The 18,847-nt window shown below is 42.6% G+C and overlaps 1 protein-coding gene across 1 annotated transcript in view; it reads left to right on the top strand.

Moving 5' to 3' along the window:
- LOC125234928 (zinc finger protein 608-like) overlaps positions 1 to 18,847 on the top strand; it is a 154,184-nt gene that overhangs the window by 133,926 nt on the left and 1,411 nt on the right. The window contains exons 5-13 of the mRNA XM_048141350.1: positions 2,825 to 2,912; positions 8,082 to 8,799; positions 8,908 to 9,117; positions 9,661 to 9,753; positions 10,631 to 10,928; positions 14,933 to 15,269; positions 16,337 to 16,520; positions 16,923 to 17,003; positions 18,276 to 18,455. Of these exons, the coding sequence (XP_047997307.1) occupies positions 2,825 to 2,912; positions 8,082 to 8,799; positions 8,908 to 9,117; positions 9,661 to 9,753; positions 10,631 to 10,928; positions 14,933 to 15,269; positions 16,337 to 16,520; positions 16,923 to 17,003; positions 18,276 to 18,455 (2,189 nt within the window). The remainder of the gene's footprint in view (positions 1 to 2,824; positions 2,913 to 8,081; positions 8,800 to 8,907; positions 9,118 to 9,660; positions 9,754 to 10,630; positions 10,929 to 14,932; positions 15,270 to 16,336; positions 16,521 to 16,922; positions 17,004 to 18,275; positions 18,456 to 18,847) is intronic.

Below are 18,847 nucleotides of genomic sequence, written 5' to 3'. Positions count from 1 at the left end.
ATCCCTTTGCTTGACAGGCAGATTGATATATTGATGTGATTTTGAATAAAGATTTTCTATGTCTATGTCTATACATGGAGATAAGCGATTCTAGCGATAAATTGTGGTGAAAGGGGCAATTCAGAGGCACTATTCTCAATATGTTTCCAAACTAATTTCTACATAATCTACATATCATTGATGCTTTAACTAACTCTACTTAATCAGTGTAATTGTGGGTGGATGTAATGTATACCAGCACTTATCTACCTTTGCTTATGCTTCTGTTTCTGTTTTTTGTATAATTATTTGTACATTTTAACCTGTTGCTTTATAAATTTTTTAATGATAGGTATCGAATTTACATGCGTTCTATGATTTTGATAACAAGTTCTTAATTGTATTAAATACCATAATAAATCCAGATCTCATTTATGAATAACCTGTTACTGTTATTAAAATTTTAATACCTTGTTTGTGTCTGTCACCAATTACGAACAGCTGTTCTAAGGGTTCTAATTAAGGCTAGAAAATATCGTAAAATAATATAAAAACTATCTCATAAATTCTAAATAGGTATTTTCATTTTATAAGTATTTATATTGCTCAGTAGTCTATATAGGAATGGTGCATTGCTTTCGTCTGCATACTATCAGAAAATAAAGAAACCGAAAGCCGAAGCACGCGTCGTCTGCCACATTGAGGAGCACCGAGGCGAAAATTTATTACTATTCATTCTATTCATACGAAAATCAGAGGATATTTCTTGAAGGATCAGCGTTTAACATAGGGTTGCCAGATTGTCGGGGTTTGGCGGGATTCTCCCGATTTTTCGCAGCCCGACTCCTGATAAAGTGACCTTAAGTGACCACTTTGCGAAAACAACGAGCGTTGCTGATGGGTCGCTAGAATAGGTCAATGTGATCAATTTTACATCATTGAAAACACCTAAAGTAAAGACCATTTGCAAGTTTAAGGTTTCCCCATTCTCCGGACGAAATCTCGAAAAAAATTCCTTTTGTCCCGACATTAGGATCATTCGATCTGGGAACCCTAGTATCTAGAGATACGACGTGGGATTTATGAAAAAAATAAGTTTCTGTGCGCTCTGCGGGAGATGACGGTGAAATGAAGCAATGTGTAGATTCTTTTGTGTATTCGTCCACAATTCTGCATAATTAAACTTTTGAAAACTGTGCGACAGAAGTAGACGATGCAGGATAATTCGGGTTTTGAACAATGACATCTATTTATAGGTTGATAGATATTTTATGAATTTATTTTTTGGGATAGTACTCGCAGTTCGTATGGTTATTTTTTTTTGTTTTCGTGCCGTTACCTATTTATTTTTAATCAGTTTTAAAATAATTGGACAGATGATAGGTATATTTCATCTTATAATAAAGTTAAAAGTGGAAAGTGTTTTCAAACTCTTAAGTAACTTTGAAACTCAGGAAGTTAAAGTTTTGATCAATGTTGCAATTGTACAACTATACCTACGTAAACGAATACGCACTCAATTGTAACAAGAATCAATCTATCCGATAAAAACTGACAACAGATAATTAGTACAATTGTGAAACCCATTGTTAGGAATGTTTATGTCATAGTTGCTATCACTCGTAGTTATGTCATTAGTATTATGTTCTGCTACTTGTGCTATCCATGTCACTTTAATATTGTGCACTTTTCTAGTTCCATTCTCTTTCATACCATTGTTGTTTGATGGTCTAACTAGCATGCTTCCGGTTTTTAAGACGCTACAGGAGCGAAAATGCTAAAATGGAAAGGAGAAAATATACTAGTGATATTAACTAGATTTATCGAAAAACAATTGTCCATACAGGACAACTCAGTAAAAGATATTACGAAAAATCGAGATTCCGCTCTCCGAGGAGGAAACATCCTCCTTTAAAACTTAATCAATCGTAACGAAATTTGAGAATCTGAATAACAATGAAATAATCTGTGTCGGACCGTTTAGTTTTTTTTTTGGCTAATTGTTACCAATTTAGAATACCACACTTTTTTTGCGCCATAATTAATAAGGCCATTTTGGAAATTTTTGATGGGCTGTCTTTAAAAATAAAAATATCAAAAAAATCAAAACGGTCCGACACAGTACAGATAAAAATAATTATAATCTGTGTTGAAAAAATCATTGCTCTATCTTCAAAAACCAGGGAGGAAATAGTCGAGAGCGTTTGTATGGCGAATTGACCCCTCCTGTATCGTCTTAATTAATATGAAAGAATACAGAATTTCTCGATTCTGCCTATACTAAATCGGCACTGGAAGCATGTTAAGCCTAGTCACACTTTGCTTGTTTAGCGTGCGTATAGTTCCGACTCGCGACTCTCTGCGTAAAGTAACGAACGATGTGAATCTGACATACAAAGAGAGTAGATACTTAAACACAGGAGACAAACGCGTCTTCGTTCCGAACCCGAAATTAACATCTTCTGCATTTCGTGTATGTCAGACTTATTAATATTTAGCGTTTTTGCCAACAACATTGCTTTAGAATCACACTGTGCTCAGTCAGAACTACCACTACATACTCTTCTCCTCGCATTCTGAAGGATATCGACTTAGGTCTCCCCAAACATATCGACACGGCGGAATCGGCATTCGCCGATCAAAAATCGCTCTTAGTAATTAGACTAATTAGTATGAACAATTGAACAGGCTTACGCATGCGTTCAGCGACGATGACGCGTAAGCGACTAACGAGCGATTTTTGGTCGGCTGGAGTAATATAGTCCCAACAATATGAAGTTTATGTCCTTTTTTTTTTATTCCCTTAGCATATGAGTCGTTTCAAGCGTGTATGTGTTTGTTGCAGGCGTGCTGGTAGTGAACGTGACGTGGCGCGGCAAGACCTACGTCGGGACCCTTCTAGACTGCACTCGCCATGACTGGGCGCCTCCACGGTGAGTTACCATCTTTATATTTCCTTATCTATAAACTGTATCTATATTATACTATAAAGTGAAATATGAAGTTGGAAGGATACAACGGAAGTAGAAGGCCTAAGAAAAGATAGGTGAACTGTGTGAAGAATGATATGAGAGTGAAAGGAGAACGGAAATGACGTGCGTTAGTGAGGAACGGAAGAAGATCTACTGCGGCGACCCCAAATAATGGGAAAAGGTCAAGTGAATGATGATGAAACGTTATCTGCTTATCTGTGAGTTAAACATCAAGACATTTCCGACCACAGGACATGTTCCACGCTGCAAGTTTTTCCGCCTTCCTAGTTGAAATGCTCATGAGAAGCGTTAGCGCTGGATGGTGTACTGCACTTGTGTACGTTCGTGTATGCAATTTCAAAAATATTATAATGTAAAAAATGACCAGTACAATCTGTATGACCTGTGGCACTTTTGAGACAAAGTAAATTTTTAGGACCTGTTAGTTCCTTATTCTCTATAGAAAACTAGGGCTCCGAAGATTTCTCCTAAATAGGTACTCAAGTGATGTAAATATGTAACTAAATAAAGAGCAAGCAAATGCCAAACTATCTCAATTTACCTAATTGTTTGTCCAGTCAGCAGTTTATGGTTGAATTAAAATCCAGTTTCCCAGATGGAATTTGTTTAAACGCCATACTGCGGTTCCTCCTGACCCAAATGAGCTTACTGGTTGGCTTTGTGCCAAAATCATTCCAATTTTACTACACGACCAGTGTTACTTGATCTCTCACAACTAGCATGTACTGGGAACCCTAGAGCTCTAGATATACTGGTTTTATAAGCGCTTGGTGAGCTATGGGGATAGCAGGTTAGGCTTCTTGCGCAAATATGCTTGTTCTGAGCCCAAGTCAATATGGATAATATGCTTGGGCGAAATAGAAGCTTGGGACTTATTGGTTGCCAGCTTGCCAGCAATCTTCTAATTTTATAGGCTTTGTTGCCAGACCATTAAAATCCTAATCTTTTTTGAAAATTATCGACATTATCGTTCATTATTCGATTGAACTGATACTTTAGGTGACAATGGAATATCATAGAAACGTAGAGTTGATTTGATGAACATAGGAGATGAGCATAGAAGCACTTCGATAAGTAAAGAATACAGCACGATGAGTACCTACCTTAGTTGCCGGTAGAAAGAAAAATCTACCTAGTCAGGGTTAAAACCTTGTATCAGAAATGACATGTTATAACCGTATTTTGTAGGTTACGGCTTGGTAGTTTCAGTTCAAAGAGACGAAAAATTTATTTAAGCCCAAATCCGGAGGGCCCTAGATAACATTTGGAACTCGTAAAGAGGGCTTAAAAAAGGTTAACTAATCTTGGGACCGTGACCGACCCATTTTTAACAACATTGTGTGTTCCCATCTCCATGCTTGAACTAGAAACCAGTGTATGTCGAAGCCAAAGATTTACAAAATGTATTTGTAATAGGATAGCGCTGTATGTTGGTTATTTTGATGGTAGGATTTGTCGGCGATGGGTAAACTTTTGGAATAAGTCGTTTAGGTTCCGGTTCGATTTTTAATAATCTGAGTAGAACCAACTTGATTGTTTTAAGAAATATTTTTCATCATCTGATCACCTACATAGGTACTTGTATAAGTAGGTACTTCACCGCTTTGTTTTTTCATAAAGTATATTTAATAAGTGTGACTACTTGAAAAAAAGAACAAATCAAAAAAAATATTCAATAAAATAATTTGATTTGTTCCCTAGTTGTGTTAAGCTGTGTAGTTAAGTATTTGTTGTACAACAAGTTGCTTGGCTTATAATCGATGGAATCAGGCGTTAATTTGAATTAGAATTAGAATTAGAATTATTTATTGCATATCACATTACAGGCATTGGGTGGAGTGGAACATATATAGGTATACATGTGACACCCTGTAAGGGCACAGCAATATAGAGGGCTACAAGTAGGTAATTACTTAGATTAAAATATGATTATATACATTATTTTACACATTTCGTTACATTAACATACATTCAATAATTATCATTTGGTCTTACTATTACATTATTTCCTTACAAAAAATAAAGCACTATTGTATTTTCACTTACTGACTAAAATATTCGTTCATATTATAGAAACACTCGTTAACTAAAAACCGTTTCAGATGTTTTTTAAATTGATTAATGTTTTGCAGTTCTTTAATAAGAGTTCGGGAGGTGATTGTAGATTTTTATAGTCATAAAATGTGGGCTACTTGTGACAAGTTTTAGTTTAGAAAAAGGCAATTTTAGTTGGTTAACATTACGGTTATTTCTTTTAATTTGGGTTGTATCTTGGTATGAGTACAAATCTAGGATATTTGTGAAAATCCATGTTAATCAAAACCTAGTTAGAACATTACTTTGCTGATCCGCGAATAGATAACGTGCTTGTCGATCGGTGCTAACCCATTTGACTTAATATTTAATGTTATAATAAAGATAATTACGTAAGGTGTATTAGGGTAATTCCGAAAGTCGTCTAATTACGAAAGTCGCATAAAAATCACCATTATTTCCATCATATTATCAAGATTCCCCTTTCGGAATTACTCGAGCATTTCTGTCATTCGGAATTACCCTAATATGTACTCTACTTAGTTATTTTGTGACTTTCTTTATGACGTGTCTTATTAATAGTTATCTACAATGGTTATCTATCATTTTCAAAAGAATATTACCTCAAAATACGACGCAATAACGTTACCAATTCTTACTTAAGTAATTAATATCTCTCCGCGATATCTCTACAACATGTTTTTGTTAATTCACCACGTCTATTTTCCTATTAAGAACATAACGTTAACGGTCTTTTTATCAGATGAACTTTGTACTAAAGATGTAAAAACAGTTTGAAATAATTAAAAACAAAACAATTATGCTATTTATAAGCGCACTGGCCATGCAAAGGGGAGTTCGATAAAAAAAACATGGCTGTTCATACTGGTTGTGAATCCGTTTGCCGCTGCGGTGTGCGAACGCCGCTTATTGTTTTTTTTTTTTATATTAACCGATCCGATGTAAGATTACAAAGAAGCAAATATTAAAAAATGCCATCGAAAAACGGAAAAAATGCACCTCCGGCAGGACTCGAACTTGCCAAACGCGGTGTGTTTCCAAACACTTCAGCAATTCCTGTCAACTTTGTACAAAAATTAAAGGAAAAGTTAAATTTGTTTTTATTAATTCCTATTTTGTTACCAAGATTTTGTTGATTAATTGAGATTTTATTAAGTTTTATTTCGTCATTAAGGTTCTCTAGTATCTATATTTTCTTAATTATAACAATTATCCTGTATATATCTTACGAAAGTCGAATTATATTACTAAATGTTGGTAACAAAATAGGATCAATTAAAATTTGCTGACATGGCATTGTACAAAGTTGATGGGAATTGCTGACTTCAGCCGTCTGTGCCACGGAGGCCTGTCACATCACACGAGTTCGTATACTTTTCTGCTAAAAAAAAATAGAAGAGCCCTTTTATCTGTTTAGTCTACTAACAAACGAAAACCTTTTCTCAAAAATAAAACGGCTTGATTGACGAGTGAAATTCTTTAACAGCTGTTTTCTTCGGATCGGATCGGATTAAAACGCTCTAAATAAGCGATTGAGCGTAGCGCTTACCGCGTAAGTTCTTCTAAATGAAACCACGTAAAAAACGTAACAAATGACGGTTTTCCCGCTGCAGGTTTTTCATTAGTACCCACCTGGTGTTCACATTGCGCGGGAGTTAATTTATAAAGGCTTAACGCGACAAGCGTGCATTAACTGCAGCTAGGGACGTGCCAGGGAATAGTGAGAATATTCTTTAAATACGAATATGTATTACTAAAATTTGTCCTAGAGTAAAATTAAGCTAAGTTTGCAGCGACATTGAAAGCCGAAACGGCCACAAACTGACTAAAATAAGAAACTTACTAAAAAAAATCAATTTGTGTCATTTGACAGCAAAACGTCCCACTTTGTCGGGTTATTCATATAAAGATACAAGCAAATATCGTCCCTATGGTAACCGACGAAGTGGAACGTTTCACTAAACTTCTACACATTTAATAAAATTTTTAGCATGAGATGATGGCTATAGATTTTTTTTTAGTATGAATAGGTAGACGTTTGACCACGATCACACCTGATGGTAAGTGATGATGCGGTCTACGGTGGAACACGCTTACCTACGAGATACCTATTTACTCTTGCTAGGGGGCGACTATAGTATCGGCCACTTCATATTTAAGCAGAAAAAAATGAAGGCAATAGAAGTCCTTTATTGTTAAGATCGAGTGTACCTTATATCTAAAGCCCAGTAGCCCAATACCTAATACAGCAACCTCTCTCAGTCATTCCATTATGACAGTTCATTCAATTCAATTTAAGTTTTATGAATAAATGGATGGTTGAAAAGGTGGATGATTTCTAAAGGGATAAATTATTTCATTCAAAACTTTTTTGGGGGATTATTTCGGGAGAGAATATTCCCAGGAGGGCACATCACTACCAGCCGACCAGGCTGCCATAAAATATAAGAGGATAATAACGTAGAGCTCTTAACGTTCTAATTTTACTAGAGCCGTAAAAGATTTCTCTGAGCCCTTGCGTGTGCGGATTAAAATAATACCTGCGTAATAATAATAAAGTCCTGCTTTGTAGCTTTGAGATAAGTTGACTTCATATATTGTCGTGAATTTGTAAACATCATTTTGTCTAAATTAAATAAATAAATAAATATTATAGGACATTATTACACAGATTGACTGAGTCCCACGGTAAGCCTAAGAAGGCTTGTGTTGTGGGTACTCTGACAACGATATATATAATATACAAATACATAGAAAACATCCATGATTTGGGAACAAATATCTGTGCTCATCACACAAATAAATGCCCTTACCGGGATTCGAACCCGGGACCGCGGCTCAGCAGGCAGGGTCACTACGCGCTAGGCCAGACCGGTCGTCATCGCCAAATTAAAATAAAAGATTTTATATCAACTTATGTTCCTAGGGCCTGTAGGGCCTTTGACGAATACTTACATGTAATTGAGATATACAATAAATACATCTATTACTCCAGCGATGATTGAATATTGCCCAATTCCATCGTAATAATAAAACTTTCTTTATTGTTTCCAGATTCTGCGACTCGCCAACGGAGGAGCTGGACGCGCGGACGCCGAAGGGGCGCGGGGCTAAGCGCGGGCGCGGCGCCGCGCCCACCGACATGACCAACTTCACCGAGACGCGCTCCTCCGTGCACAGCAAACTGCGCAACGGCGGCGCCAAGGGCCGCCGCGCGCTCCCCTCCCCGACGCCCTTCACACCCCCGCGCCCCGACAACAAGAGGAAAAGAACATCAGAAGCAGAGGAACGACCGCCCACCCCCAAAGCCAAGCGACCGCCCCCCACACCCTCCTCTCCGCCCCCCGATCCCGTCCTCCTAGAATGCCCCGAGCCCAACTGCTCCAAAAAGTACAAGCACGCGAACGGCTTGAAATACCACAGATCGCACGCGCACGGCTCGCCGGATGACGACGACAAGGACGGCTCCAGCTCTGAACAAGAAGAGACCCCTCCCGAACCTGCTTCCCCAGCCCGTCCACCCTCTGAACCGGCTACCCCAGCCACCCCCGTCAAATCCCCAACTCCTGCCAAATCCCCGGACGCGAAGAGCGAGAAGTCTCCGGAGAAGTCGCCCGAGAAGCCGGAGGTGGAGTCGCCGGCGCCGCGGTTCGCGGAGGAGTTCGTGCCGAGCCCGCCGCCCGCGCCGCCCGCCGAGCGCGCGCCCACGCCGCCACCACCCGCCACGCCGCCGCCGGAAACTTTACCTACGCTACAACCTACTCAATTTAAGGTGAGACACTCTTGGTCGACCACCAATGGACCTTATATTACGTCCTTGCAATACACCTATTTTGGCACAGTTTCACAAAGCATTAAGCAAACAATTGATCGGTTCCAGGTCAAACCGCGCTCAGCGCTAATGCCAGCCGAGGAGACCCAACGCAAATCCGCCGAGTCCCCCGATGAGTCGCCAGGCAAGCGGCGACGGCGCTCGCCGACGCCGGGGGCGCGGTCGCCCGCCTACTCCGACATATCGGACGACACGCCCGCGCCGGAGGGAGTGCCAGACGCGGACGCCGAGCACAGGCCCTTCCCTGTCTATCATCAGGTAAGATGAGAAGCAAGTCAGTTGAGTCGATTAGCACGCAAGCAGCACCGTTCGGTGAAACCGGACTCGCGTTCACCTGCCCATTCTACCACCTTTAATGATTTTCAAATAGGCATATTACAATCAAGTTATGAACGTCAAACAAAGCTACACTGGATTCATCCTTACGCCAATGCTTCGAAAAGATTTCAGTTCCCCTTAAATTGGAAAAGGATATAGGCATTGAACATGAACACACTTGATTTTATTATCCTGACACGACTAGATTAACTATCATTGAAATTACGAGTATATTTAGGCCTAAGTTACATGAAATTGAAGGAGGACTGACAAGATAATTAGTTCAGCCGCGTTTAAGAGAAGCAACTGCTGTCAAAGTGGACACATACCTATTCAGGCGTACACTTTCAGTAACCACAGTTGAAACCGTATAGATACTTTCATATAAGCTGAAAACCGCATTGAGTTAAGGCATAGCAGAAAACTTAGTCTCCAAATATTTTGCGTTCGTTTATATCGCAATAACAAAGTATCCCCTTGCAGTATTACGGCCAGCCGCCGTACCTGCCGCCGACGCACGCGCCGCCGGCCGACAAGGGCAAGGAGGACCTCAAGGACCCCAAGTCCGACCTCAAGGTACTCCTTGAGGAATGTGTTACATGGCCCCTTTTTCCGCTTTAAAGTTTTCCCTTTTCATTCTGTCACCCTCATCACCCCTGAGTTCTCACGTGTCACCACCCTGCCACAGGCATTTAGTTGATCCTGTGTAGCAGTCTGCTTGCGCTCTCTCGGTATTCATGCTGTCACTCTTATCATTATGACCCCTGTCACCTGAGTCCTTAAGCGTCACCGCCCTGCCATAGGCATTTAGTTGATCCTGTGTACCAGTTTGCTTACGCTCTCTCGGTATTCATGCTGTCACCCTTATCAATATCACCCCAGTCATCCTTACGCGTCATCACCATGCCATATGCATTTAGTTAGTCCTGTGTAGCAGTCAGCTTATGCTAAGTATCTCTGTTTTATCAACCCTGCCACCTGCGTTCACATGCCTCCACGTTTGCTTTATATATTGTATTTTACTTGCGGTTCCTTGGTTATTATCGCCTCATTTTTAGTTACCATTTCTGTTCTACTTCATAGAATACTGATGCGCTATGCCTTTCTTGCCATTCTTACTAAACTTTGGTTTTAAGTGTTGCTGCTGAGGAAATGGCGATAGAGCTTAAAAATATATGATATAAGTTAAAAGTTAATGAGTATTCATCTATTTAATTATTCGGTCCACCTTCATCGCGTTTCCTTGACAAATATGTAAATGGGTATCTAAATCAGGCTTCTATCGGCTAAGATGGTTACTACCTGCTGTCTCACTCAACTCACACTTCTCGAAGTTTTTTTCTAGTTTGTTTGCAGTGGCGATGCAGTCCTAACTTATCAGTGTGCCTCCTGTTTTAGCCGTCCATGTAAATATCTGTACCTACTACCTTAACCAACATTCCATTATTTTCAGGATGGCAAACCCGAGAACGCTCCCCAAAAAGTCCTGCCACAGCACTTCTACCCGTACAACTACGTGCCGAATTTTCCTTACAACGTTGAACCGGGCGCTCCACCGGGTGCTCCCATGGAAGACAAAGGAAAGGAGCCCGAGCGAAAGACCGCCAGCCCCCTAGACAAGGGGAAGGGCAAGGAACCTCCGCGGCCGAACGACACGCATCAGATCCTGAAGGAGAGCATTGAGATGAAGGCTCAGATGGGGCCGTATGCTTTTCAAAGGCCGCCGCATGCAGAGAAGAGGATCTCAGAAGGTATGTTTATTTATATTTTTAACGCTTACCAGAAAGTTCTACCTTAGTATTCCTTACAACATTGAACGGTCTGCTCCCTTAGAGATAAGAGTAAATAGCATAAGGTGAGAGGTGGCCTCATGCGAGAAAAGAGGATTTCGGAAGGTATGTCTACTAAACGAAGTTTTGAATAACTCTCTCCAGGAAAGTCTCCCTTAGCAGTTCTACACTTACAACTAATAAAACTTCTGTGCAATAAAGTGTTTATTACTGTAGTAACTATGAGGTTACACACACTATAAAATAAACGATTGAATAAGTTTGTCAATCAATTTAATTAACACTTTACAAAATGTTGTATAGTAAGTCTTATTACTATTAAGCACTATATATTATAATATTTAGGGCACCGAGTCGTTACATCAAGTAGGTACTTAACATGCGCATCGAGCTGCGTGGTCGCGTGGTATCGTAATGGCGGGCGAGCCAGGACTGGTTGTGCGGGAGAGCGGGAGAGGCGTTCCCGGCGCGAGCGCCGCTCGCCGCCATTGCTCTGTTTGCGGCGCCGAACGTTGACGCTCTTATAAAACATAATATTTAACTTTAAAATGGAAATGTTAAGTTTGTGATGTATGATATAATTTACATAATATATTATTATGATTTTTACATAAGTAAATAAATAAATGTGTATCAGTTAGGCCACACTACTCCCCCCCAGAGACCGTCAAGGGCGATAATAATCATTGTAATGATCTGGGAATCTTACCCGACGACCGGAACGAGTGACCTTATTTTCTGCTGTTACTGTAGGTGTAGGAGGCATTACCAGCTGATCAGGTTGCTGAGGTGAAGGTCTAAGGTTACTATGCTGCTGAGAGTCCTGATTTGATATCGTAGGCGGCACAGTAGGGTGATCGCTTCCAACTTCTGGAGATAGTGTGAAGGCCGGCTTAAGTCGGTCTATGGACACTGTCTTCTCTGTGTTGTGGAGAAGAATCTTGAAAACTTTGTCATCTCGAGATATTACCTTATGAGGTCCCGAGTATGCTGCTTGCAGTGGGCCTCGTGACGGGTGCTCTCTAAGAAACACGTATTCACAGGTTGAGAGATCTTTGTAAACAAATACCTTAGGCTTTATGTGGCGAGAAGCTGGTACAGGTCTTAGCTTTTCGGCGAAGCTCCTGAGCCTGGCGGTGAATACAGACATGTCTGTTGTACCTGCTGTTGAGTGGAAAAACTCCCCAGGAAGTCTTAGAGGTTCTCCGTATACCAGTTCGGCTGAAGATGACTGTAAGTCTTCCTTGAAAGCTGTTCTTACGCCAAGTAGGACCCAAGGTAATGATTCAGTCCACTTCTCATTCGCGTGACATACGATAGCGGATTTAAAATGCCGATGGAAGCGTTCTACTAACCCGTTGCATGCCGGATGATAGGCTGTTGTTCTTTTGTGTTCGAATCCAGCCAACTTTGACAGACTTGAGAACAACTCAGATTCAAACTGGCTTCCGCGGTCGGTTACGATGTCTGTTGGGGAACCGAATCGAGCTATCCAGTTTGTGACTAGGGCCTTAGCGACAGTTTCTGCAGTAATGTCCTGGATCGGTACTGCTTCCGGCCACCGGGTGAACCGGTCTACGGCTGTTAGGCAGTATCGATAACCATGCGAAGGAGGAAGTGGTCCTACTAAGTCAATATGTACCTGTTTAAAACGGACGCGTGGTAAGTTGAAGGTACCAAGCGGGGCAGTCACGTGTCGATTGACTTTGGCCCGCTGACACTGAATGCATGCACGCGTCCACTCTCTACAGTTCTTCTTGACGCCGGGCCACACAAACCTTTCAGCAACTAGCTTAGCTGACGCGTTGGACCCAGGGTGACTAAGAGAGTGCAAACTGTCAAAAACTTGCTTGCGAAAGTACTTACTGACATATGGCCTGGAGTTTGGGGTACTGACATCGCAGTACAGAGGTACACTACTGCCAGGTACATGTAGCTTTCGCAGCTGCAACGATGAACCTTCGCTTAGGAGTTTCTGCAGCTCAGGATCAGAAGCTTGACCTTCGGCTAGAGCCTCGAGACTTACCGGTGCTCCCAGTTCTTCGATACGTGACAGGGTATCGGCGACAACATTATCCTTTCCGGATATGTGTCGGATGTCCGTTGTGAACTGGGAGATGAAGTCGAGATGCCTGTATTGACGCGGCGAGCAGTTTGTTTTTCTTTCATGAAATGCGAAACTGATCGGCTTGTGGTCTGTATATACAACAAAATGTCTGGCTTCAAGCATATGCCGAAAGTACTTTATGGCTTCATAAATGGCTAACAGTTCTCTATCATAGGGAGAGTACTTAACTTGAGCAGGTGTGAGTTTCCTCGAAAAGAACGCAAGGGGTTCCCATATGCCTTCCTTTAATTGCTGCAGTACCGCCCCGATCGCCTTATCTGATGCGTCTGTGACTACGGCAAGATTTGCTGAGCAGTCGGGGTGAGCCAGCAGCGCGGCATTGGATAAGCTCTCCTTACACTTTTCAAAGGCTGCTAGGGTATCTCCTTCTAGAGTGATGGACTGCGAACCCTTTACCGAACCAGTCAGTAAAGCGTGAAGAGGGGCCTGGGTCTGAGCTGCTCGTGGAAGAAATCTCCTGTAAAAATTTAGCATGCCCAGAAAGCCTCTAAGCTGCCGGACGTTTGTCGGAGGCGGGAAATCCTTAACTGCTTGAACCTTGGAGTCGAGCGGTTTGCAGCCTCTCTCTGAGATCCGGTATCCTAGAAATGTTACCTCTTTTTCGCCAAAAACGCACTTGGCTGCGTTTACCATGAGGCCGTAGTCCTTGAGCTTCTGGAAAACAATGCGGAGATGTTCCTCATGCTCAGCTTCACTTCGTGAGTAAATGAGGAAATCGTCCAAATAGGCATAAACGAAATCTAGACCTCTGGTGACTTCATCAACAAACCGCTGGAAAGTTTGTCCAGCGTTTCTGAGGCCAAACCCCATATACGGAAATTCGTATAAACCGAAAGGAGTTGTTATAGCGGTCTTTGGTATGTCTTCAGGGCTGACAGGTATCTGATTATACGCTTTTTCTAGGTCAATTGTGCTAAATACATTACAACCTGTAACACTATGCGTAAAATCATGAATGTGTTTAATCGGGTACCTGTCAGGTACTGTGCGAGCATTTAACTTACGGTAATCGCCGCAGGGGCGCCACCCGTTGTTTTTCTTCGGCGCCAGGTGAAGTGGTGATGACCACGGGCTTTCCGAAGGTCTAGCTGTGCCATTGGCCAGCATAGACTGGAATTCCTGTCGCGCGATCTTAAGCTTGTCGGGGGCTAAACGGCGGGGCGGGGAGGAGACTGGAGGGCCTGGCGTTGTTCGTATGTGGTGTACTGTGTTATGTGGTACTGTGTGGTGTACGCCGGCTGGTCGTGTAATTTCTGGAAAATCATCTAATATTTTATGATATTGAGACTCGCCGGTCACTACTTTTACCGATGCAATATTGCACCCGTGGGCTGAGATGGCGGCAGCCGTTAATAATGTCGTATTATCGATTAAACGTTTGCGTCTACAATCGACAAGGAGATCATAGAAATTCAAAAAATCTATCCCGATTATTGGTTTAGTAACGTCTGCCACCACAAAGCGCCACGGGAACACTCTACGCAAATTAAGATCTAATGCTAAATTCACATAACCATATGTACTTATATTAGTGCCGTTAGCGGCGCACAAATTATAATCAGTTTTAGAGCGACGCTCGCGAAGTGCTAACCTTGGGTAGACGCAGAGGTCGCTACCTGTGTCGACCAAGAACTGCGCCTTCGAAGATCGGTCAGTCACCAACAGGCGGCCTCTTGATGGTGGAGGGCAATCGTCGGCCGCATTTACAGACCGCCCTTCCCGTTTTCCGCCGCGGCGTAGTCACACGGCCGGTTGCACTTGGTCGACTGGTCTCCGAATTTGCTATGGTACCAGCACACTGGATACTTCCTGTAGTTGGACTGGGAACGACGTCTAGAGGCAGAGCCGCTGCGGTCGCGTCGCGACGATGATGACGCGCGGGACCTGGGGGCTCTCGTGTGCCCCATCTTCATCTCGCGCAGCTCTCGCCGAAGCTCCGCGACCTCCCGGGCGAGATCACTTAACGCCGAACCGGGGACTGGGTTGCTGACGGCGGCGACCCTCGGCGCGGCGGTGGCCAGGTCGTTGACCCGGTCGGCCAGGTCTGCGAGGTCCTCCAACGTCGAAGTGTTGGGCTGCCCGGCGAGCACCGTCTGGATCCCGTGCGGCAGGCGGCCAATCCACAAGTTCTTCATGAAGTCGTCGTCCACGCTGACGCCAGCCAGCCCCTGCAGGTGTCGCAGGAACTCGGACGGCTTCCTCTCTCCAAGCTCCTCGTGCATCATTAGCTGTTTGATTCTCTTTTCCTTCGAGTCACTTAACCTCCGTATTAACTCTGTTTTTAGCTTTTCATATTTTCGCTCTGGAGGTGGCTTGACGATAATATCTTTCACAGCTCGCGAATGTTGGTTATCTAAGTGGCTTATAACATAATTGAATTTCGTCGAGTCACTTGTTATTTTCTGCAAGTCGAATTGGCCCTCTATTTGGGCGAACCAAATGTCCGGTTCCTCCGGCCAAAATGGCGGCACCTTAATGCCCACCCTGAATACATCGCCGGTATCCCTCGCCAAGCTTCCTTCAGATGCAGGCGTTTGTGCACTTGCCTCGTTAGAAGGCACACTTCCACTTGATTCGTCCAGTTTCGGTCCCATGTTCACGTCGGATTTCACCACTGTAGTAACTATGAGGTTACACACACTATAAAATAAACGATTGAATAAGTTTGTCAATCAATTTAATTAACACTTTACAAAATGTTGTCTTATTACTATTAAGCACTATATATTATAATATTTAGGGCACCGAGTCGTTACATCAAGTAGGTACTTAACATGCGCATCGAGCTGCGTGGTCGCGTGGTATCGTAATGGCGGGCGAGCCAGGACTGGTTGTGCGGGAGAGCGGGAGAGGCGTTCCCGGCGCGAGCGCCGCTCGCCGCCATTGCTCTGTTTGCGGCGCCGAACGTTGACGCTCTTATAAAACATAATATTTAACTTTAAAATGGAAATGTTAAGTTTGTGATGTATGATAATTTACATAATATATTATTATGATTTTTACATAAGTAAATAAATAAATGTGTATCAGTTAGGCCACATTACTACTACTACTACAACTCAGTACGTCTTGAATAATCTACTAAAAATCTAATGATAATGACCCCATTGTCCCATTACGATTATACAATAAAACTACCATAAAAATGGCTAAACATAAAATAACTAGGATTTTGTTTCCAGCGAGACCGTAACCATGGCGACAAGCTAATCCACCTTTCACCATTAATGTGTCATTCCAGATACTACATGAGCCTGGAGGCGCGGCGGAAAGAGTCGGGCATGGACGGGAAGCCCCCCGGGGCGGCGGCGGGCGCGGGCGGGCGGCCGCCGCCCAGCCTGCCCAAGCCGCCCAAAGACAAGGACGACAAGAAGGACGACGTCAAGGTCAAGCAGGAGGGTCAGAAGCCTACCACTGAGACTCAGGTAACGTTACCTTGGTTTAGTGGTACCCTGGTCTCTGAATCCCAAATATTATAGTTACTCTTATGATATAGCAGCAAGAATAAGACGATCTAGTTATACCTGAAACAAAGCATGTCCACCATGCGCGTTCTGAGAGCCACTTGCACCAACGAAAAGGGAAAGGAAAATTTGACAAATGACAGCCCACTAACCCTGAGTTAAGTGATTGCGGACGCCGTGTGGGCCTAACTACATGTAGCGCGGTATTTCGAGCAACGTGTTGTTCTGGTCCGGCGCACCGCTATCAAAACGCTCATTTGTGCAGAAATTTATATGCCGTTATATCCCTAATCCTTCTTTGGAACCTTGCGAGGAAGGTACGTTTTCTGATAAAAGCCACTAATGTTGATTTTGATGTTGCAGGGCCCACCGCCGCCTCCGACGTCGCAATACTACCTGCCGTACATGCAGGGACCGCACTACGGGGCACTGCCCTTTGACCCGGTATGTTATTTACAACTTTCATTTTATATTACATATTTATTTAGAGATCCAATCCAATAGCTATGATAGGTATTAAATTATCAACGCGACCAAGACAATATGACGGTTTGCTCCAATGTAATGGCAGCGCCGATGTTTACGCGTCTCTGTGGGCGCGTATTCTGCGGGAGTAGCACGCTAGATAAACCTTATCAGGTAACCGTGCTTTCCCGCCTGTACAGTGTACATATCGAATTATCGATATTCAGTATATGACTCAATCGTAAAAACATATTGTTGCTTTTATATGACGACCGGTCTGGCCCAGTTGGTACGTTGGTAGTGACCCTGCCCGCTAAGCCGGTGGTCCTGGTAAGCAGTTAACTATTTGTGCGATAAACATAGATATTTACTGGTGAAACCCGATAAGTTGAGCAAACTGGTTTTTGAAATTCGAACTATGTGCAATTTCCACAATGTTGTTATTTCAAGGACAAATTATCGGGTTTTACCAGTAAACCCTCGAATTATATTCGTATGTTTATACATACCCATCGTTGTCTGAGTACCCACGACACATAAGGCGCGGACGACAACATCACCTTCATACAAAACGATCGCGCGGATCGCTCCGCGCGGACGGTCCGCGTGACACTAAAACCAGCCTTAGCCTTCTTGAGCTTACCGTGAGACTCAGTGGATCTGTGTGTCGGAATAGGTATCTTTAATATTAATAGTCTTTTTTCTACTCGTCGACTTTAATCTGTCAATTAGGGCACCACAGACTAAACTATAAGTGCTGACTTTTCAGTGTTAGATAGTCTTTGACACTTAGTCAACTATAATGTTTCATTACAGTTCACTTTTAGTTAACTGTAATAATTTAAAAAATAGAACTTCATACAAGTTCTTTACTAATTTGCGATACCTGGCAAATTTTTCTGCATCTGAAACACGTTTTTTTTTATCTATCGCATTATCGACCAATCAGATACGGTTATTACAAACAATTGGTTGCCAGGTAATTCGATGTTGATACAACGGTGAACGACGCTATTAACACTAATTTTAACTTGAATGATAATATTTTTCGTCCATTTATGATGAAGATGATGACTCATAGAAAAAGTATTGTATACAATAGTGATATAATTAAGCTTTTCACTCTCGTACCGTACTATTAGGCCACTCAGCAAGCTTCGTGGCCTAAACATGGTACTCGACTGAAACGCTTAGTATTATATCACGATTGTATAAAATATTATTATGTTAACGTAAATTCGTGTCGTGCAGGTGTACCGCGCGCCGCTGAGCCCGATGCTGGTGTCCGGGTTCGGCGGCGGCTGGACGGTGCCGCGCTACCACGCGCCCGAGGACCTGTCGCGCCCCGGCGCGCCCGCCAAGCTCGACCTGCTGCCGCCGCACGCGCCGCAGTACTACCCGCACCAGCAGCACAAGATACACGAGCTGCAGGTACCAACACCAAAGACCTTTACAGGGGACAGCTCAATCACATTTTTTGCCATACGAAATTAAACCTTATTACTGAAACTGAAAGTCGATCGTATCAGACTAGCGAAAACGGTCCACATGAGAGGGCATTGTTTGGGCTGGTGTCCCTCTCGCACGTGTTGCCAGTGTTAATGAGGTTCCCATATTAGTAGTATTTTTATCTATATAATTACCTGACTTTATAACTTCTTATTTTATTTTAATGTTATATTCTAACTAGGGTTTCGATATATTTCAAAAAATTTGAAAATAATTATAATGTAATTATTTTGATGCCAGTAAATCAAAGATTTGTATAATTAAAAAATACTTTCAATTGGGTGTTAGTAGATTTAGTAGTAACTTTGAAAATT

The sequence above is a fragment of the Leguminivora glycinivorella genome, chromosome 16, assembly GCF_023078275.1.
Source record: "Leguminivora glycinivorella isolate SPB_JAAS2020 chromosome 16, LegGlyc_1.1, whole genome shotgun sequence".
NCBI lineage: Eukaryota > Metazoa > Arthropoda > Insecta > Lepidoptera > Tortricidae > Leguminivora > Leguminivora glycinivorella.
Note: the sequence above shows the minus strand (reverse complement) of the source record. Positions and strands in the feature narration are given on the sequence as shown.